The 23,010-nt window shown below is 41.1% G+C and overlaps 1 protein-coding gene across 2 annotated transcripts; it reads left to right on the forward strand.

The window, feature by feature from the left end:
• Positions 1 to 176: 176 nt before the first annotated feature.
• LOC117391725 (unconventional myosin-XVIIIb-like) lies at positions 177 to 19,056 on the forward strand. 2 transcript variants are annotated; one of them, XM_055231503.1, is made up of 44 exons: positions 177 to 308; positions 1,330 to 1,473; positions 1,813 to 1,961; positions 2,031 to 2,426; positions 2,604 to 2,667; positions 3,183 to 3,295; positions 3,381 to 3,548; positions 3,734 to 3,944; positions 4,016 to 4,158; positions 4,237 to 4,337; positions 4,427 to 4,490; positions 4,631 to 4,775; positions 4,948 to 5,118; positions 5,224 to 5,314; positions 5,396 to 5,588; positions 5,869 to 5,949; positions 7,733 to 7,853; positions 7,946 to 8,093; positions 8,367 to 8,550; positions 8,623 to 8,773; positions 9,285 to 9,394; positions 9,467 to 9,532; positions 9,617 to 9,745; positions 9,910 to 10,053; positions 10,249 to 10,338; positions 10,413 to 10,532; positions 10,682 to 10,787; positions 11,126 to 11,250; positions 11,325 to 11,479; positions 11,606 to 11,729; positions 11,831 to 12,031; positions 12,105 to 12,215; positions 12,585 to 12,689; positions 13,262 to 13,423; positions 13,495 to 13,608; positions 14,525 to 14,641; positions 14,716 to 14,799; positions 14,980 to 15,117; positions 15,189 to 15,374; positions 16,707 to 16,840; positions 16,920 to 16,961; positions 17,506 to 17,688; positions 17,826 to 18,748; positions 18,879 to 19,056. In XM_055231503.1, exons 2-43 carry the CDS (start codon positions 1,437 to 1,439, stop codon positions 18,742 to 18,744), a joined length of 6,396 nt encoding a protein of 2,131 aa, XP_055087478.1. In that variant the 5' UTR covers positions 177 to 308; positions 1,330 to 1,436; the 3' UTR covers positions 18,745 to 18,748; positions 18,879 to 19,056. The 2 variants fall into 2 exon arrangements, with proteins under 2 accessions (XP_055087478.1, XP_055087479.1); XM_055231504.1 differs by lacking the exon at positions 16,920 to 16,961.
• The last annotated feature ends 3,954 nt before the right edge of the window (positions 19,057 to 23,010 follow it).

Genomic DNA, 23,010 nt, shown 5'->3' on the forward strand with positions numbered 1-23,010 from the left:
CAGAGATATCATGTTTAATCTGTATAAATCTCATGAAGCAAAAGGTCTGCTCCTTGTTGAAGTCATTCTCTAAACAGCACTGTCCCTGCTCACCGCCTGTCCGTTGGTGTATTTATAGAGGCGTCTGCTGTCAGTGTTTGTGTGAGGGAGTGGGGGAGATTGGCCGGACCCCGTGTGACTCTATTTCTGACCCTATTGCTACATGCCCCTCACAGTCTGTCTGTGTCTGTTTGTGGGACAGAAGGCCTATAATTTGGCCACAGGATTCACATCAACAATCTGGAATTACTCAAATTTGGACCTTGAAGGTATGTGGTTGAGTCTAGTGTAGGTGTTTTTGTCCATATATGACTTTCTTTGGGCTATATTTATGGTGATATGAGCTCAGGCCTGACACTAAGTGCACTGGGGTGTGATTTGACATTGCCTCTGTTACCATACACAGGCAAGCATGGGCCAGACAGTTATTATTATATTAATTTAGTTGATAACTTTACATACAGACATTATCTGTATTATAGTTGTGACAGTTTTATTTTCTGAAGAAAACTTTAGGTCTAATGTCGCTATGGTCATTTTTGCCAGTAACTGAGCCACCACACCTGATCAAGTGACTGGTGGAGGTAGAGTGGCACAGCCTGATTTGGCATTTATTTGTAGTGGATGGATGCTTTTATCTCAGCTTGGTACCAGGATAAATGGTAAACTGGATACTAGCCCATTGTCAGTATGATGTGAAATCATTTATCCGCTGAGCTATAAGGGCTTTCCGGAAAATGGTCTGTACATTACAAAGCTTTGTTTTTGTGCTGTTTTTCTTGTTTGTGACCTGTGTTCTAGACTGACATGAGAAAGCCCCCGACTGAAACATGAGAGTGAGAAATAGTGAACCGAGGAATCAGTTTGTAAAAGTTGTGGCTGAGCTGTGAGTTACAGAGACGTAGGAAAGGTTCTGTTCATACAAGTAAAAGCAGGCAATACATTGAAGAAATATCTGACTGATATAAACATACATCTACAAAGACAACATATAACAGATAAAGCTAAATAAGGTTTGTAGAGCACATCTTTGAAACATACTGGTAAAATTGTTAGGCCTTACAAGTTTGCATGCATGTACATGTTGATTTTCTCCTGACAGTTCTACATGTAACCTCCTACATTGACAAAATTGTTTAGTTCTCCAGTACCAGCCTTGGCTCATTACTTGGAGCACCCTTGGGTGCTGCTTATTGCACTTCCCCAGTGACAATGGAAGAACATGTTGCTATTATGAAGAATAACAGCGGTGCATTACCTTGTCCTTGTGTCTTCACCTTTTCACCTCAGGTGCACTGCGTCACTGTTTGTCTCTGGGCACACACACCTCCACCCCACGCTGACAGCACAGCTGGCAGATCCCCCACTGTGAAGGCCACTTACACACAACAGGCACCATGGCACTGTCATCAAGGCTCAAGCTCTGGGAGCAGAAGGGAGGTCCAGAGCTATTGCATGTTGTGTGAACATGGCATGGGCTCAATAAGTACTATATGTGTGTGGAGTAGTGATACTTAAAGCATGGCGAGAAGTTCCCCTTGTTCTATCTGATTCACCCTGGCATGTCACTGTAAGCCTGAATTAGTCATCATTATTTTAACACTCTACACTGCACCTTCATTCATGATAAATGCATTTTCCATATTGTAAGTCATCTTTCAAGCTCATCATTTTATTTCCAGAATGTATTTGTGAGGGATGTGTGATGGAAATTGTAGTTCCAGATGCATCCACATCTCATAATAATATTATCTATGGCATACTGAAAAAAACAGATAAAAGAGGAGAAGACCCCCATACCCACAGCAGTTGCACCAGCGCCTCTATCGGCAGTACCAGGGGGCTTCCTCAAACAGCTGGTCAGAGACTCAGAGAAGGAGACCAAACTCAAGGAGCCTGAGCTCAAAACAGACGATAAGGCAGTAAGTGTATTCTGTCTACACTCAGTGAGTTATACAAGGAGCTAACTGATGAACCGTCTCTCTCTACAGCCCAGTAAACTAAATAACAACCTCGTACAACAGTTCCTCACCCCAGACCAGACTCCTCCAATCCTAGAGGCAGAGATGTCCCTTAAAGCAGAGCAACTCTCAGACAATAAGCAAAGAAACAATTCGGCACAATCGGAACACAAATCTCCATCTCCAAGGCAACTAATCACTCCTGACAATGTACAGGTTATAAGGTCCGAGGTAATTTCTCCACAGTCCAAACAAAAGCAGGAGCTGTTGTCAGAAGTGAAGAAAGTGAACAAGGAGATGGAGAAGAAGAAGAGAAAGACAGAGGAGGTGACACCAGTGGAGATGAAAGTGGATGGGCTCGAGACAAGGCAGGAGCCAGAGGGACAGCAGGCAGACAGCACCATTGTGGAACATAAGAGAAAAGAGGTACATCACTGTTAATACCAGTTTAACAGTGTCATATGAGTGACAGTAATGGTAATAATGTAGTACTAGTAGTAACAGTGGTAGTGGTGTCAATAGTAGATGTAGTAGTCTTTGTAGAATAGTAAAATTATTTGGTTAATTGTAGGATTATGTTACTCACGGTTCAAATTTTAACAGGTTAGAGATGTGTGGTATGAAGCTGGGACTGTTTGGTATGTCCACAAAGATGGATACAATCTTGGTAAGTACATTTTTGTGTATTAATACTCCCCTCATTGGCTATTGTTACCATTAGCCTATTATTCCTTCTGTCCCCATGTGCGAACAGTGAAATAATCTCATTCATGTAGTATAATATCATCTGGGATTAGCATGGAGCCTGTTAATCCAATCACAATCTCTCATAATCTGCTAGTTTATTACAGGGCACTCGTATTATGTGACATGATCTGTGGTGATGTGGTCCATATGTGCGCAGATCTTCTCTGTCCATCTTTATCCCTATGTGCTTACTGTTCTTGTGTGCTGCGCTAATCTAAAGATGAAATCATATGGCTCACAACACATGACCTGTACCCTGCATCGCTTTTCTACTCCAAAATCATAACATTCATTAAACACAGCATATGGAGATGGCCCTGTATTGTTCTGACTCTGCTCTCTTCAACCTCTTGTGGATAATTAACAAAAGCAGGTCACGGCAGATGTGTTGCCAGTGAAGGATTTGATGTATATTGTCTAAATGCATTTTATTAGCCACTCAGCTGAAGCCAGATGAAGGCACCCCTGATCTCCCTGATGGTAAAGTGAGGGTCCGCCTGCACAGCGAAGGCACATTGCATGACGTCCGTGAGTTTGACATAGAGAAGGTATGACCTAATAATAATGTTTGGAGTAAAGACGTTTATTTCACCATAAGACTCGTGAGCAGCTAACTAATTTCATAATCCACAGTGCAACCCAAAAGAGCTGGATCTCTGTGAAGATTTGAGTAACCTCCAGAGTGTGAATGAATGTGGCGTCCTAAACACTCTCACCAGCAGAGCTAAAGCCAATATGCCCCTCACTCATGCTGGACCCAACTTGGTCAACTTCTGGCCCCCACTGCAAGCTAACAGCAAGGTAAAAAAAAAAAAAAAGCTAGAGTTCAGGGAATTCTAGTTAAGTGATGATGTCAAAACATTGCTTGGATATTACAATGACAAATATTATATTATATTATTAATTAAAGCAGTTAGTGGCATCATTGTAGAAACTGGAGGAAACTGACCATCTTCTATTTGGATTTTACTTACTTTGTTCACCAGACCCCAAAGTCTCGGCGTGGAGAGTCTGTGTGGGATGCCCCTCCTGCTCTGGAAGCTCTGGTCAAACAGGTGTATGTGTCCATGGTGGGCACCAGGAGGGACCACAGTGTGTGTGCTCTGGGACGCAGTGGGACAGGCAAGACCACTGCCTGTCAGGCCTTCACTCTCGCCCTGCTCAAACAAGCAGGGACAGCTGGAAACAACATCAGCTGTGGGTATTTCTGCTACAGCCATAAGGACCTTTGATGATGGTTTATTTAATGTTTTTTTTTCTCTCTCCAGATGATCGTGTAAAGGCTATGTTCACGGTTCTAAGGTCTTTTGGCTGTGTTGCGTCCCCTCACAGTGATGCATCCACCCGATTTGCAATGGTTTTCTCATTGGATTTCAACCATGCAGGCCAGGCAGCTGCAGGACATCTGCAGGCATGTCCCACATGCACCTGTTAGACACAGTAACATGTGATGAACATTTATATGATCATTCCAAATGTTCTTCTCTAGACAATGATGCTCGACAAATGGAAAGTGTGTCAAAAAACCCCAGGAGAAAGTAACTTCCTGGTCTTTGCCCAGATGCTTGCAGGACTCAGTACAGAGATGAGGTACTATGTGTTTCATATTTTTACTGTCATGACACCCAAATCTAATATTTCTATTCTTGTACTGAATATATTGTATGTCATTTTAAAAGAACAGAGTTGCAGCTCCATCAGCTCCCTGAGACCAACTCCTTTGGTATTGTTCACCCCACCAAGGTAAAGTAAGTGTAACAGATAAGTCTAGAGTCCTCTGCTGTGCTAATGTGAAGGACTTTAGGGCAGGAGTTAACGAAATCAGTTGGAAAATAACCAAATAACTACATATCTGACATCCTATTCTGCTTTGCTGTCTTTAGGTTGAAGAGAAGCAGCGTGCATCAGTTGCTTTCACTAAGCTGCTAAGTGCCATGGAAACACTGGGCTTCTCTGTCAGTGAACAAAAGGCAATATGGCATGTGCTGGCTGGTATTTACCATCTGGGAGCTGCTGGGGCCAGCAAAGGTAACGATACATCATCAACACCAATTACATTGCCTAAACAAGCCCCAAACAAGTCCATTATTCTTGTTATAGCAAACCAGACACTAATGTTTTGTTTTTTGTTTTGTTTTTTTCTACAATTGCCTGCTTGCATCAAATACGACATGTTTTCCCCCTCTTTCTCTGTTTGTAGTGGGCAGGAGGCAGTTTGGTAATTTTGACAGTTCCCAGGTGGCTAGTAGTGTATTGGGCTGTGAGGGTGACAATTTGCACACTGCTGTGTTCAAGCATCACCTCAGACAGCTCCTGCAAAGAGCCACTGGGGGCGCTAGAGAGAGGGGTTCACCTGCCGAATCAGATGAAGGTGAGAAAACTGATATCATCATCATCATCATTATCATCATTACTGCGTCTTTTGCGCAGTTTGTTTCCATAATGGGACATATGCATACCACTTATTTGCGCACAGGACCTCGGCTGACAGCAACTCAATGCCTCGACGGAATGGCTGCTGGTCTCTACGAAGAACTTTTCACTGCTCTAGTTTCTCTCATAAACAGGTATTTTAGTGCAATGGAGCCTGCCGACATAAGTTTAATCAGTTTGTTGCAGTTTGAGCTTTATCCCTGTGTTGTTCCCAGGGCCCTGTGCAGTCAGCAGCTGACTTTGGCCTCTGTGATGATCACGGACACACCAGGGACCAGAAACCCTCGACACTGTGGGGAGGAGCGCGGCGCCAGCTGGTCTGAACTCAGTCACAACTACCTCCAGGAGCGACTTCTAGAGCACTACCACACGCACTCCTTCAAACACACGCTCGAGAGATATGAGCAGGTACTGCAGCCATAAAGAAAAGCACATACCTTCACAAATTAACATGTAAATAAAATAAGGATTTATTTGTATCATTTTTATACACATTTGATTAGTTTTCAAACCTCATCATACTGCAATATCATAAGGCTAATGAAATGTTTTATAGGTTACAAATGCACGATATACATTCACCAGTAACGACAACACCCAGCTCACAGTTTAGTCACTATGTGCACCTTATTTGGACTGCTGAGTAATTTGACATTTGAAATAATGTCTAACACATGTTGTTTTTCAGGAGAGCATCCCTGTTCAGTTTGAGTGTCCAGAGAACAGCCCATCTGAGCTGGTGTCAGCCATTGACCAACCTCCTCCACAGGTGCAAAACAAGCACAGTGATTACCTTAAAGGTGCTCTGTGTAACCTCTATGGTGAATGGTCTGCTAGCTGCTTATCTCCATGGAGATGTTAGTGCTTTGCCTGGAATGTTACAGGACAAGGCATTAAACCTACAACTGAAACCAGAAGTTTATTTACACTACATAAAAAGACACATATGCTTTTTTCTCATTGTCTGACATGAAATCAGACTAAACCTTTCCTGGTTTAGTTAGGATTAGCAAAGTGATTTCTATTTGCAAAATGTCAGAATAATGAGATAATTTTTCATTACGTTCTTCAAAGTCAGAAGTTTACATATAGTAAGATTACTATGCATTTAAACAATTTGGGAAAACCCAGATGATGATGTCATGTCTTTGGAGGCTGTTGAGGTTTATTGACAGCATTTGAGTTAATTAGAGACACATCTGTGGAAGTATTTGAAACACACTGCTTCTTTGTGTAACATCATGGGAAAGTCAAAAGAAATCAGCCAAGATATCAGAAAGAGAATTGTGGACTAGCACAAATCTGGCTCATCCTTGGGTGCAATTTCCAGATGCCTAAAGCTGCCACGTTTATCTGTTCAAATTATTATACAAGAGTATTAAAAAGCATGGGAATGTCCAGCCATCGTTCTACTCAGGAATGAGAGGGTTTCTGTGTCCCAGAGATGAACGTGCTTTGGTCCAAAATGTGCATATAAACCCAAGAAAAAAAGAAGATAAATATGTGAAGATGCTGGCTGAAGCTGATCAGAGTGTGTCATTATTCACAGTGAAACGAGGACTGTACCGATATGGGCTGAAAGGCCACTCTGCCAGACAGAAGACATTACTCCAACAGAAACAAAAAAGCCAGATTACAGTTTGCAAATTCACACAGGGACAAAGAGTTTAATTTTTCCTGTGGTTCGACGAAACTAAAATAGATTTTTTTTGGCCATAATGAGCTACATTTTGAGGAAGCCTGAGAACACCATCTCAACTATAAAAATACGGGGGTGGCACACCATGTTGTGGGGTTGTTTTGCTGCAGGAGGGACTGGTGCACTTCTTAAAATAGATGGCATCATGAGGAAAGAACATTATGTGGAAATACTGAAGCAACATCTCAAGACATCAGCCAGGAAGTTAAAGCTTCGGCACAAATGGGTCTTCCAAATGGACAATGACCCAAAGCATACCACCAAACTGGTTACAAAGTGGCTTAAGGATAACAAAGTTATTGTTTTGGAGTGGCCATCAAAGCCGTGATCTTAATGATATTGACAATTTATGAGCAGACCTGAAAGACATGTGCAAGTCAGGCGGCCTACAAACTTGGCTCAGTTACACCAGTTCTGTCTGGAGGAATGGGTCAAAATTCCTGCCAACTATTGAGAAGCTTGTGGAAGGATATCAAAAATGTTTGACCCAAAGTCATACAGGTTAAAGGCAATGGTACCAAATACTAATGAAATGTATGTAAACATCTGACTTTAAAGAAAAATCCTTCTCTTATTATTCTGGCTTTTAGCAATTTATCTAGTGTATGCAAACTTCTGATTTTAACTATATCTATCTCTGTGCCGACAAACATGATCCGTCTAAGCCAAGTTCAAGTTAGCTCTATAAAAGGTCAGATCTTCAAAATGGGAATGCATGTTTTTCCTGGCTCTTGATAGCAATAGAAACTCATGAATTTGAATATTTGCAAGTTGTGTGCGGTGCCGTTCTAATGCTGACACTTTTGTTGTCTCGTGTTGTGCTGTGTTTGATGGATATGTGTTTATGTTTTAGATCCGGGCAGCAGATGGAGACCCACGAGGCCTCTTGTGGGTACTGGATGAGGAGATGGTGACACCAGGCTCCAGTGAGAGCAGTGCCTTGGAGAGAGTTTGCCTGTACTACAGCAACACTGGTACCACTGCTCTGCCTAGCCTCAATTACTACTAAAGTAATTGATGGAAACTGAATTGCTAAAGTGAAAAATAAATCTGTCTATGCCTGCAGTACGTCAGTGTGAGCAACCCCTTCAGTGCGAGCTTAATCACCTGATGTCCAGTGACCCGATCCGCTACGACATGACCGGCTGGTTTGGGCTCATCCAGAACAACCCCTCTGCCTCCAACGCCATCTGCCTGCTGCAGAACTCCACCATGTAAGTGTGCAGGGCCCAGCGGCCAGCACTGAGGATGCATTAATCATGTCTATATACTATGTTTGGGAGCAGCTGGCTCCTATGTGACACCAGTGAGTTAAACTACTTGGGTATACCATTGAGCTTCACAATATATGACATTTAAATATTGAGTGTAAGGGTGCAAATTTGTGTGTGCATGTGTATAGGTCCCTACAACAAAATATGTTTGTGAATCTTCATAATATAACACCACTGCATTATTAAGCACTTTAATACTGATGGTTTGCTTAGCGCCTCAGTGAAGGGCCTGTTCACCCCAAAGATCTCCTTGCCTCCTCTGTGTCGTGGTCTGGGCGGCCTTGAGGGAAGCAGCCAGCGCTCTTTGCAGAGAAATGGCACCATAAGAAAAACCTTCAGTGGAGGAATGGCAGCAATACGCAGACTCTCACAGTGCATTGCAGTGAAACTGCAGGCTGTAAGTCTAGTGTAAACTGGAGGTGTATGATTAATAAAAAGCATGTGACACTTATGCCTTTGTTGTCTGTAGGACGCCCTGGTGAATGTCATCCGCAGAGCCAGACCAGTGTTTCTTCAGTGTGTGAGCGCCAAGTCTGACGGAGGAAGTTTTGATATCCCTGCACTCAGAGCCCAGCTCCACTCAACTCAGATACTATCAGCACTGCAGCTGTACCGGATTGGTGAGCTGCTTTGTTAATATAAAGCTCAACACTCTTCTTACTAAGAAAAAAACAGCCCTATGAAATGTTTTAACTAAATAACTTACATGAGCAGCCATCTGCCCCAACTTTAGCGCAAGAAAGATTTACTTATTTATTCATGTCCACACCCCCTGAACTTTGAAAACCTGGCTAAGTCTACCAAAATACTCAAAGCATATAGAAAGATATACTTATATTTTTTGTAAGTGTATTTTCATTTAGTTTATTTTCATTTTTTTTTTCATTAATTTTTTTTACATCCTGAGATAACAACAGTCTCTAGATCATTGTCTTATACATACATTTTTATAACAAAACCATGAATCGATTTGAAATCAGCATTCAGCTTTCTAGTATTGAAGGAAGCCAATGCCTGGGTTTCTATGCATCCCTTCTTTTGTGTGAAATATTTGTGATTGCATCTTTGGAGTAATAGTGCACTAACTGAGAATTGCATATTAAAAATATGTCCTGTCTCACTCTCTTTCAGGTTATCCTGATCACATGACTCTTAGTGACTTCAGGTGTCATTTTCAGGCTTTGTCTCCTCCAATTATGAAACGCTACGCTTCAATGTTTGTTATGCATGATGAGAGAAAGGTCAGAAAGAATGATTATATAAAATGTTAAATTTGGTTTGGATTATAGTTTAAAATGTGCTCTTTTCCTCAGGCAGTGGAAGAGTTGCTGGATGACTTAGATTTGGACAGAAAAAGTGTTGTGTTGGGGGCCAGTAGGGTGAGAAAGCATTTCCACACTCAGCGCAATAAATAAGATTAAAAAAAAAAACATTAATGCTGTGAAATTTGTAATGTGTCTCAGATATTCATGAAACGAGGAGTGCTGCGGTACCTGGAGCAGCAGAGGGATCAGCAAGTCACTGGTTGGCTGGTGCATCTACAGGCGGCCTGTATGGGACATCTGGCTCGGCAGAGATACAGGAAGCTCAAAGTGGGTACCCCTGTGCATTGTAGTATATGTGTGTAAACTCTCATGCATTCTGAGTTGGATGTCATTATTTTTAAGACCAAGAATCTGAAAAGTGATCTTAAGAGGTTAAGTAATTAGAGAAAAGATTTAATGAATTCACATTTGTATTCTTTCTACGTGCTCAGGTCCAGCAGATGGCAGTGAGCTGTCTGCAGAGGAACCTGAGGGCACTGAGGACTGTGTCTAAGTGGAGATGGTGGAAACTGTTCTGCCGTGTCCGTCCTTTGCTGGATGTCAACATGGATAATGAAAGACTTAGGGCCAAAGAGGTATGCAAAATGCTGAGTCAGAATGCCTTTCGTGTTAGATTGACAGATTACAGCTTTTTTCTTTCATTGCTCAAACAAAATTAAAAACTGTATACTAAATCTGTTTGGGATTCTGTGGATCTTTAAAATGGTCCTTATAAGTAAATTGATGTTGACGTTTCATCAGAGTTTAGAGATGAAGTTTTCTCTTGGCAGGATGAGATTTCGGCTCTTAGACGGCGTCTGGAGAAATCAGAGAAAGAACGAAACGAGCTAAGACAGAGCACCTACAGCTTAGAAACAAAGGTTTGACAGCGCATGATTTCACAATTATAATTTCACTGTAAATTGGTTAAAGTGATGTTTTTCCATGTGTCCAGGTCACAGCTGTGACATCTGAACTGAGTGATGAGCGTTTCCGTGGAGATGCAGTGGGTCAAGCTTTGGATGTGGAGCGGGCCGAGAGACTGAGGCTCAGCCGAGAAAACAAGGATCTACAGGTATCATTACTACACACTGGAAAATTGTATTCATAGGACTTATGATAATCTCTTAACCACATGATAAATCTTTTCTTTTTCTGTCAGCGAGTTTGTGTTGTATTGGTTGGGTATGTTTAACTGCAACTTTGTCTGTGTTTTAATACAAGCTTCGTCTAGAGCAGTGCAAAGTCACCATGGAAACACTGGAGAAGCAGCTTGAGGAGGAGACACAGAAATCTACCATCGCACTGAGTCAGAGAGGCGCAGGGACAGGTAATAACTTTATTCATTAAATAGATGTCACCATTTAAAGATAGTAAGGATTAGGATTATTATTCATTCACTTCACTTTTATAACTAAACATGTTGCCAGAATAGTTTGTGAATGTTGTGAAAATGTACTTTGGTGGGTAAATATCTCATAGTCTGTCATTAGTGAAAGACTGATGTGTTGAAAGTGGAAAGACATCTCATTTGCGTTCCCTCAGAGCTGGTGTCAGCGGGTCAGATGTGGTTAGGGATAATTTGTGTCAGGCTACACAAAGACATCTGACTTTGTCTGACTGTGACCATCACCTCTGACAAAGTGGCATCCATCTTGTCCTCCTCAGAGAGTGAGCTGGCCATGCAGCTGGAGTGCTGCCAAACAGAGGTGGAATTTCTCCGTAAACGACTGAAGCAGACTGAGGAAAAACTGGAGACAGAGAAACAAACACGTCAACAGCTCGATGCCAAGGTGAGTCAACACCATATTGCACAACATCTATCTAAAGGACACTATATGTGCTAATACAGTGACTGTGTGTGTAGGTGGCTACTTTTCAGGCTCAGCTGGAACAGTCAAGGAGGAGTGCAACAGAGCTGAAACGTCACTGCCGCCGTGTGACCTCTGACCTTCAGGATGCAAGGGTCCTCACTGACAGCCTGCAGAGCCGCATGCATGAGCTGGAGCGCAAACAGAAAAAGTGAGTCTGCCCCTTATACAGTGCACACTTTAAAATGTCTTTAGAGGTCCCATTTGTCTTTGAGCATTGATACGTTTATGCTGTGTTTTGCATCATTATGTGCTGCATAAGTGTTTGTATTTACAGGTTTGACAATGAGTTGACTCAAGCTTTAGAGGAAGCTGAAAATGAGAGAGAGCAAAAGGACAAAGCTTTTCATGAAAACACTGCTCTGGAGGCAGAAATATATACACTGCGGCGCAACCTACAAGTGGGTCATTTTTATAATAACCCAATTTTGTCAAAATCTAATTATTTAAAATGTATGTTTATTATGTATATTTTGTTTACATTATGTTTATGTGTGTTCAGGAGACCCAATCAGAGGTGGGCCGTCTGCAGAAACAGAAGGATGAGTTGTGTGCTCAGATCCGAGACCTCAGTCTTCCTGTGGACCTTGCCTCTGAGTCACTGCCTGACCTCAAAAAGCAGTTGCGCCTGCTGGAGAGCCAGGCGGGTGAGCAAGCAGAGGAAGTCACCAAACTAACTGCTAAACTCCAACAACAGCAACAGGTGCTTCCACTATTCCTCAGTCATTTCAGAAATGTCCGTGACACACTTCCTGATCTCATGTGTTTTACTGTAGATTCACATGCGCTTTGAAATGGAGATGGAGCGCATGAAACAGATCCATCAAAAGGAGCTGGAGGATAAGGAAGAGGAGCTGGAGGATGTCCATAAGTCCTCTCAGAGACGGGTCAGTGCCCATCGTGCATTCAAAAACACACTCCTGTTTATTAAAAGCCAACTGGTACTGTATACGATTGCTTTATGCTCTCAGCAGCAGTGCTTGGGCATTTATTGGTGTGAGGCAAAGCCAAGTAAAAACTTAACTGCCCTTCAGTTGTATTGAGTTTCATCTTGATCTTGACACTAAGCTGAAGCACTAGTCTAACTCACATTAATTCAAATGAAGGTTGCGATTAACCTATGTTTGTTTTCAAAGGGGTATTGTTATTTTTCATGCTTATCGTAGAGGATCCCCCTGCAGGTGGCCTGAAACAATAAAACTCATTTAGCTTGTTGCCTGTTCATAAAATCTGCCATTTATTCTGTCTGTTTGCAGCTCAGACAGTTAGAGATGCAGTTGGAACAGGAGTATGAGGAGAAGCAGATGGTGATTCACGAGAAGCATGACTTAGAGGGACTTATTGCAACACTGTGTGATCAGGTACCCCGCACATGACCCCTGTTTTCTGTGATACATATGTTTGTGTCTGAATGTAGTGTGAAGAATCAAGCACTCACAAACACATTCAATCAGGTCTTATGACTGGAAATGGTGGCATTTTTTTCATTACTGCATTATAAACGTGTGTTGAAAAAATGTAAGAAATTACTGTACAACTTGAAAATCAGAAGATTGCGTTTCACTTCTATCAGTGAAATTTACATTCAGTGTGTGCAACACACATGATCATTTTGTGATAAGACGATTAAATACATTTTCAAATTACATCACTGATTCAAGATGTTTTTGTCTATGCACATTTTTGCAACTACATTTAACTATTTCAGTCTGTGTGTACTGGATCTATTAAAATATAGGCCTACAATATGTAAATAAAACATTTTATTTCTATATATTGACATTGACTTGAATCACATAATTATTATGAATTATATAGGACAAAAATATCTGGCATTCTTTTAACTTTGCTTTTATTTACGGCAGGTGCACGATCACAAATATGAGCTGCTTAGATGTTTAGATGACCCGTTGGTAAAAGCCTTTTCTTTTAGGTGGGTCACAGAGACTTTGATGTGGAGAAGAAGCTGAGGAGGGATTTGAAGCGGACTCATGCTCTACTGGCAGATGCCCAACTGCTGATCGCCACCATCAACAACACAGAAGACAACAAGCCCAGCGGCAACAAGGACCAGATTGAACGCCTCCACTGTCAGGTCTGCACCACTGACTCAATGTGCTGTTCATAAAGACATTGGTTTAATTGTTCATGCTTTGCTGTGACTAGTTTGAGGAGAGTGAAGCACGAAGACTGGAGCTAGAGAACATCCAGACGACTCTCGCCCAGGAGCTGGAGAACACACAGATTGAGCTAGAAACCATCTGCAAACAGAAGAGTGTGGTGAGCACACACACACACACACACACCCCCACACCCCCACACACACACACACATTATATATAAAGGTTGAATAGCAGTACAGCATGCTAACGTAACACATTTATATTTATACAGCTACATGAAGAACTGAGTACATGTCTGATATTTTAATGTAAGATATTAATACTTAATTAGATAACTAAAGCATACAAAACAAGCTAACAAATTTACTCTCAATCTCATGCCAAATCACTAAATCCATTGAATACTTCATTCTCAGTGTTGCTTCTGAACCACTCCACCAACGGCGGAGGTAAATGAAGCTCCGCTTCTGCTTTTGCTTCTGCTTCCTTGTGGCTGTCATCAGACTCAGCAGAATACAATTTTCTCTTAGGCGTCATTTTTATTCAGTCTTTAGGTCTTTTAAATTACCATAATGAAATAAAACAATTTCAATGGTACAGGAGTGGATAGTAGTAGATAACAATAACGAAGATGTGAAATTATATATTTTAATAATTTCACATATAAGTTGCATCTGAGTAAAAGTTGCCAAACTATGAAAAAAAGTATAACTTATAGTCCATAAACACTTGCATTATATATATATATATATATATATATATATATATATATATATATATATATATATATATATATATATATATATATATATATATATATATATATATATATATATATATATACACATATATACACACACATATATATAAAAATATAAAATAAAAAAATACAAGCCAAAAATAAAACCAGTGATGACTCAAAACTAACAGGTTTTTTTTTAATGGATTATTAATAAAAAGGTAATTGCCAGAAATAATACAATTTGTTATTTGATTAGCTTCATTAGGTAATGTAGATACTGTTGTACTATTGATTTCATGCACAGTTTATGCATGTTAATATTTGACTCCAGGTGGATGAACAGTTGGCCTTGCTTCAGCATGACAAATCTGACTTGCTTAAGAGACTTGAAGAGGACCAAGAAGATCTGAATGAGCTCATGAAGAAGCACAAAGCTCTCATTGCACAGGTATCAAATGGTGTACCTTACCGCTCTATTTACAATAAGACTAACACTAAATGTCTGTTCCAAATGTTGTTTAGTCCTCTAGTGACATTGCTCAGATTAGAGAGCTGCAGGCTGAACTTGAGGAAGTGAAGAAACAGAGACAGTCCCTCCAGGAAGAGGTAAATGACAAAATAACACAGCTTCACTATTCACTATTAGATTTTAGAGCACCCTTTAATGTCCCTACTGTAGATACTCAATATGACTTTAAGTTTGAGTTTTGCCATTCTCACTAATGGACTAATGCATAATTTTGTTCTCCAAATTGTTGTCCCATGTATCTGTTTTACCCAATACAGCTCCAGCAAAGTGTATCTCGGGTGCAGTTCCTTGAGTCGTCCACTGTGGGGCGCAGCATTGTCAGTAAACAAGAGGCACGGGTCTGTGACCTGGAAAACAAACTGGAGTTTCAGAGAGGACAAGTCAAGCGGTTTGAGGTTTGAAAACACTAAATGCATTGTCTATGCTGTTGATACTTTTGAGGGCCTAATCCTATGTCTGTATTTAGGTGCTGGTGCTGCGCCTCAGGGACAGCGTGGTGCGTTTGGGGGAGGAGCTTGAGCAGAGTGCCCAGGCTGAAGCAAGGGAGAGAGAGAACGCACGCTACTACCAGCAGCGTCTCCAGGACATGAGACTGGAGATGGAGGACCTGATCCAGAGAGAGCAGGATAGCAGCCGCAAGCGCATGGAACTGGTAGCCTATATCAGCATTAAGTTACACTATGACAGGGTTTATCCACTAAATAATCCACAGTGGCTCTACTGCCTCTGAGAACATTATGAAATTACCACATGGTTGTTCCACTAGATTGCTGTTTGTAAGCACAGCAGGACAAAAGCAATACATTGATGGGGAGTTTTAACAATTTATAAAAGTTAATTCTGTTAAGTGCCAACATAAAGCTCTTTCCTCTGGGCAATGTTTGCAAATGTGCTCCACTTCCAAAATGTCTTGGCATTGTTATTAAGAAAAACAACAGCTGCTGAATTATCTGAACCATTAAAACATCACATTATATTTCCATTATGGCTCCAGCTACACCATCAGCAGACTGTTTAAACACCCCAAGTGCACATGGGTGTCAGCCAAATGAATTATTTCTAAGTTTGTCCTAAGATGTTTTGAATAGATTTACAATGGTTCGCTGCTGTTGTGGTTCGTAACGGCAATTGCTTTAAAGCCCTATTTATCATCTAGTGTTGCAAGGCTAGCATGGTTGTCGCAATAAATGGCTGCTTGATAGTTTAACTACAGTAGTCATTTGCTGTAAAAATCAAACCTTATTTTTATATTTCAACAGATCTGAGGCTTTGAGCAGTTGTAGAAGCTTTTGTTCTCAGAGAAAAATGTTAATGTGTAAATAAAAATAATGTCAAAGATACAAACTGATACGACTGACCTTTGGTCTGTATAAAGAAGACACAAGTAGTTTTTATTAATACAAAGCATCCCCAACAAAAAGGTATGCCCTTTATCACCCCCCTCCCCAATAAACAGACACCTAATCGGCCTCCACCTACCTCCTTACTCCCTTTTTCACGTCATCTCTCCCTCTCCCTGCCTTTTCTCTCTCTGTGATTAATCCTCATTGTCTCCTCAAGGTTATGGGCAAACACACACACATTCATACATGCTTATGTGTCTCTATGACAACTGCTGCACCCACACCCGTCTTCTGAAGCCAACAAAGCCAATAACTTTGAAAGCCTGTAAGCTTGTGTGTCTGAGAGAATAATGTGATTTATTATTTCATCTTGTCGTTTTTCTTTCTGTCACAATGTCATCAACAACAATTTTCTTCAAACTAACCCGATCACAATTACCAGAGGCTGTGGTGACACCTTTAGAGAGGACACATGCCATAGGACACTCACTGTTTGACTGATGAGGTAATACGGGACAGAGTGGGTTTAATTGTTGGGCTGGAATAGCTCTACTGTCCCTTCTAGTTATCAGGGGATAAAACACACAGCTGAAAGTGAATAAGTGGCTCCTCTCAAATGGTGAAATGGTGTGTGTTTGTAGGAAATGCAGGTGGAGGAGCTGAATGCGGTGCGTCAGGCATTACAGGCTGATCTGGAGACTTCCATCAAGCGTATCGTAGATCTGCAGGCCGCCCTGGAGGAGGTGGAGTCCAGTGATGAGAGTGACACAGAGAGGTGACTGACTAGTTAAACTAAGAAAAACAAACACCAAATATATAAATTCAAATATTCACCTGACCTCCCTCCAATTCAGTGTTCAAACTGCTGTGGAGTCTTTGACAAGAAAGAAAGATCTGTAAGACTGTGAACTTGTCTTGTGCCTGTGTGCTCAGTTGATTCGTTAACCTAATCTGTAAATATGCTCGTACCCTGGGACTTACCTTGCTTATCTTAATAAGCATTCCAGCAATACAACAAACTGGAATTGTGAAATAATGTTTTTAAAGAAACTTTAAAGTAGCTGTGTTCAAGGCTACTAACAATGTGCTGGCCTTTTACTTTTATGGCTTTACTTTTCATGCCAGGCTTACTGCATTATAAGTAAGGATTATTATCATTATTTTAACTGCCTGATTTGAAATGTAATCATCTTGCTGGCTGGCACTAGAACAAGTAGAAATCACATGAGTACATTCTGAATGTGGCTCAATGCCACAGATTTGTAGGAGAGTCTGAAGTGTAGATGCAGAGCAAATATCTGCCTGAGTCTGCCAGTAAAGATGATTTGAATCTAAAAAAAAGTATAAACTCATCAAGAGTTTGCTGTGTTCTCATGTTTACCATGAGCCTTATTTAGACAGTGTGTATTGGTATTAACATATGATACCTTTTTTCTGTAGTGACTCAGTCTCTAGTGTTGGCTCCATTGGGACGGAGGATGTGGGAGAGGGCATTCGCCACTGGCTGGGAGTACCTAAAGCCCGATCTCAAGGAGGCAGCTCTTTCTATGACACTGGTAGTAACATCAGTGGACATGGAGGGCGCCAGTCTGTCGCGGACACTGCTAGTACCTACAGTTTCCGGTATATTCTACATTACCTTTCCATGTATTTTGTATGTAAGATCTAATAAACTGACATCTCGCATAGAAAATACATTGTTCATCAGTGTTGACCTATGTTTCTTTGTGATAGTCAACATATTTTGTCATGTTGCGCAGGTCCTGTGTGGATCTCGATGACGAGGGCTCTGAGGCTGGGCCAAGTAGCAGAAGTTTAACTCGAGCTCCGTCTTCCTCTGCTCTGTCCGAGCTTTTGGAGGGTCTTCGTAAACGCAGAGGCACAAATGACACTACCGATGGTGCTGGCAGCACTGCATCTCTACCTGTTTACCAAACTACCGCTGCATCCACTCTGAGACGCAGAGCGTCTGCTCTGTCCCTTAGTCCTGAAGATGCACAGGAGCCCCGGCCAGGCCCCAGCATCCTGAAGCCCTCCTCTCCACTGCTGCCTCGAGCTACTAGTTCGCACTCGGTTGGTGAAGTGTCTTCTGGGACAAAACGATTCAGCTCCAGTGATTCAGTCTCGTCTCTTCCCTCGCTGCCTCGTCTCTCCTCTTTGGCGTCCTCTCTTGCAGCTCACCACCTTTCTCCATCTCTATCTATCCCAGAGGAGGAGGAGCCTCTGCGCTCTGTGTCTTCGGCCCAGCGCTCCCCACAACCTCTCAGGCGCTGCATGCTGGGAAGTTTGGTCACAGAAGATGGTGGTGAGCACCCACTTGGCTCAGAACCTTTGGTGTTTCAAAATCGCAGGTTAGCTGGTGACAGTAGAGATGATGCAGCCTCAGATATCCTGCCTGCCATCAGAAGAGCCCAGTCCACCAGCAGTCTGGCCAGCTCAGTTAGAGGAGGCCGCAGAGCGCTGAGTGTACACTTTGGGGAGCTGCCTCCCTCCATTCGCAGCAGGAGGTCCTCAGACACTGAGTCTTCCAGTTCAGGAGGGTCAGCAGGGAGTTCACAGGGCAGTGGGCCCAGGCGGAGGTTTGACAAACCTCAGGGACAGAGACTCGAGGCAGAAGGCAGCGAGGGAGAAGATGTGGCTTCAGTCATGAAGAAATACCTCAAGAAGGAGGCAGACTGAACAGGTCAGTCTTCACAAAAACCTAAGTCATTGTTTTCTGACCATCATTACACTCTTTTTTCATATCAAATGTTTCCTTTCCACTTTATACTACTTTATACTTTCTATCTGACCTAATTTTTCTCTTACACCAGCCTGTACAAGAATCCATGGCCAGTTGTTGCACTTTACAAAACCTCACAAAGTCCAGCTGCTGCAGTCGAGGCTCAAAGAAATCCTTTGAACGTCAAGGGTCTATTTTTGAGAATACATGTTGATAAAATGAAAACATACATATTGATAAGTTTGTACATGAATAAAATGCAAAAAGAATTTGAACTGTCTACATATTTATTTATTAGCATTCATCTTTTTTCTTTGTTTTTTTTGCATGTCAAACATCATCTGGCCAGTGTTCTCAGCTGATGTTGTTTGATCCTATTAAATCAAATGCAATTCACATTTGGGAGGTGTAAAAGTCAAAGCTACATTCCTTAAGCAGAGAAAGCTAGCCTCAGATTAAACCCAATGGACTAATGTGAAGGAGATAGCATCAAACTCCAGACTCATAATCCAAAGTATTGGCAAATGTTTATGCTACATGATTTTGTAAGATAATTCATTCTTAAAGGCTCACTGCCACAAGAGAGGGGCTCTGCTTGGTTAAGTGGAGGTGGTATAAAATTAACTCACCCTGAAATACATATTGCATATACACAAGAGTCATTACTAAGAAGTTTAAAGGAAAAACTGAATGTATTGAGGCACAAATGACATTATGAATCCACCACAAGAAATCAATGCTTTCAGGCTCACGGGACATTTATGTAAGGTATCTGCAGAATTACAACTGAAAATTGTTGTATTACGTAAAAAAATGGAGGTGAAATTGTTTGAATAACAGATGTTACTCCCCATTCTTTCATAAATGATGAAAACCCCAAATAATTAAAAAGAATACCATTTTGTATCTGCATGGTAATATTCCCATGAAATAACCAAACCATAGCTCTAAATAAACAGCAAGTGAACTGTCTAATCAATGAATGGCAATAGCAGCTATATTCATTCAATACGTTCACAACAGCACAATACACCATAGTTTTTGTGATACCATTTTCCCCAGATGAATATAAACAATGGGTGAGCTTTGATAAAATGTTATAAAAAGTCACTTAACCGCGAAAGTTTGTGCCTCACCATAATTATTTCTGCATGGAGCTGCAATTAAATCATTATCACATGCTTTACTTGATTTCGGCTCTGTAAGACACTCCTGCACCCCTATTGTTGCCCTATAATTATCAAGCAATGTTAGCACACAACACATGCAATTATACTGACGGTTCTCATAATAACACTTGCACTGCCATTTGTTTCTTTTTCTAGATTTTTATTTTTATTCATTTTATTGTTGAGATCTACTCAGTCTAATTTAATTTTGCAATGGAAATTTTTTATTTTTTTTTGCCCTAGTACCTATCCTTGAGTTTTTTTTAATGAAAGACTGAAAAAAAAATCAGTTCCTTAGTATATACAAAAGTTATAAATGAGTTTATGGCTCATCTGAACCCATGTATTTTTTTGAGTTTTAGTCTCTGTGAACAGCTGTGCATTAGCTCTGCCACATCAGTAGGAGACCTTCTCAGTGATTACATCTCGCCAACACGGCACAGAGCAGGAATTATAGCGACGGAGCCTGATTATTCTGCTTGTAATTGCAGTATGATTTAGAGTGAAAAAGCTGGGAAACAAGGTTGTGCCACAAGACTGATATCTGCAACTGGGCAAGCTCCTGCTGTTAAAATAAAATCAAAGCGCATTGTTGTGGCTGACCTGTTAGTGGGAAGCTCAATATAAGAGATGCCTCTGGGTATAACAGGACAACAGCAACATATGTCTTAGTCACATCTGGACAACAGACGGAAGAAGAAAGATGTATTGTGTTTTGTTGAAAAGCTATAATCTAAAGAAGTACCTCTTCCACTTCAACTGTGTCCTGCTCAGTGACCTAAAACAGTCTCTGCTTTCTGTTGTACATTCAGCATTGTGTGAAAAGAACATATAGTTATTCAGAAAGAGTGGGGGATGTTTACCTTATGCCGTTACCAGTTTGTGTAAGGATCCTACTTTACAACAACTCCTGCTGGACTCCGATCATTTGTTTTTCCCTTAAAAATAGTTTGATTTTGGTAAATCTGTTACTAAACTTAAGTGTGGAAAGACATTTTTTCAGCTCTTCTCAGTTCAATGTGACCTCCATTGCACACAGAAGCAGGAATAGAGTGAGGCTGGCTCAGGGCACAGGCTTATCCCCATCACATGTATCTGTGAAGACAACACACAACTGCAGCATGAGAACCACACAGCAGAATGCAGATAAAAGAGGCTGGGTTGGGGTAAGAAGGGAGCACGGGGGGATTAGGACAAGACGGGATGAGCAGCAGTGCCAGTGAAGCCTGTATACTGTAGGAATAATCATATCTGTCTCTTTCTGCGGCTGTTGTCTGCTTAGTTTCTTTGTCATAGATAGGTGAGACAGCACACTCTTAACTCCACACGCGGCACTGGCTGTCTGACGGGAAAATCAAGGAGTTGATTCATGTCAGCACTGATCGTCCATAGAGACATTGATAACAAAGACAATTACTGTTACAGACACTGGCTTGTCATCACAGAACACATCTGCGTTTTGTTTGAATGTGTTTGAATGTGCTGTACACCATCTCAACATTAAAGACTTCAGATTTCATTTAAAATCCACTGCATCCTCAGATCCAGGATAAATAAAGGATGAGAACATTGGACATCTGCTATAAAATGTCTCAGAATTCTTGGAGATGGGATTTTCAGTGGAAAAAACAAACAAAATAGGCAACGCATTATCTGTAAAATCTGCTCTTCAAAAACAACACAATAGTAATTTGAATAACCCAGTTTGCCCAGTGTGCATATTACCCTCAACACTTGGATTCATCCCATATGATTTTTAATACACAGGCAGATCAGGGTTAAATCAGAGTTTGCCACAGTGATGCAGAAATATTGAGACAAAAACAACATATCTGTTTATATAAAATCAAAGTTGTATTTGATTTCTACTTTTATTTTTACGCCTTGTGTTTGTTGTGTGTGTGTTCTGCATGCACATTAAAACGTTCTATTTCATAACAAACTGCAGTTGGAAAGAGTGATGTCTGTAAACATTTTGCTCACTGTGGATGGATGCTGGAGCTTTGTCCAGAGCGATCAACATTTGTCAGCCCATAGTGCCAGTTGTGATCCAATGGTTTCAGATTGAGGTGACTGCTACAGTGAAATACAGCTACTTACAAAGATTAACAGTTTGAGATGAGATGGCTCATAAGTCAGGCCACTTCTTACACTCCATTAATCTGCTCTAAGGGCCACTCAGTGATGTTGTTGGCATTAGAGTTCCGCTGCCTCCCTGTGACTTAGGCCAGAACTTCAGTTTCATGAGTTCAGACTTGCATAAAAGATAATGCTTTACAAATTGACAGAGCTGCCATTCCACAACAAACATATAGTTGCTGCCAACATCAAAGGGAGGATATGTATGTTCAAACTGGACAAGCACATTAGCTCTGTCATTAAGTCCAGCTTCTTTCAATTGAGGCTCCTTGCTAAGGTAAAGCCCCACCTTCCACAGGCGGATTTTGATTATTGTAATAGTTGTTATTGGCTATAACAGTGAAATATACATAAATATGCACAATATAGGGAATTCTTATGAGTGTGAGACAACTCTTTTGGGGTACGCAAAACAAAAACGGCTGGGAACCACTGTCTTAACCTGCAGATAGAGGACATATACTGCATATGCTGAGGTTTTGATAGTGAGTATTCAGATTAGAAAGAGCTCGTCCTTTTTTTAGTCATAGGATCTGGCAAGACAAATGTGATGTACGTGAGCCTCATGCTTTCTGATGGGATAATCCTCTTGAGAACCAAAAACCCAAAGACAACATCAAACTTTAAATTAGGAGTAGATCAGCATTAAAGTTGTTATCAGTAAGCAACAGACTATTGGATTTGAGCATATTTATTGAGCATATTTACCTCATCTCTGGGGACACTGATAGGCCATTTAAAATAGTTTTATTAATTTTACATACCCTCCCTTTTAAGAATAAATGACACTACCCTGAGACAAGTGTGCCCAGAACACAAGTGACCTACATACAGCGCCCCCTGGAGTAGACAAGTAGCATCAGTGATGTTGTGCATCCTCCAGTTAGTCTGCACTTGTTAATCGTTTTATTCGCA

Source organism: Periophthalmus magnuspinnatus, chromosome 23 (genome assembly GCF_009829125.3).
Source record: "Periophthalmus magnuspinnatus isolate fPerMag1 chromosome 23, fPerMag1.2.pri, whole genome shotgun sequence".
In the NCBI taxonomy this organism is placed as follows: Eukaryota; Metazoa; Chordata; class Actinopteri; order Gobiiformes; family Gobiidae; genus Periophthalmus; species Periophthalmus magnuspinnatus.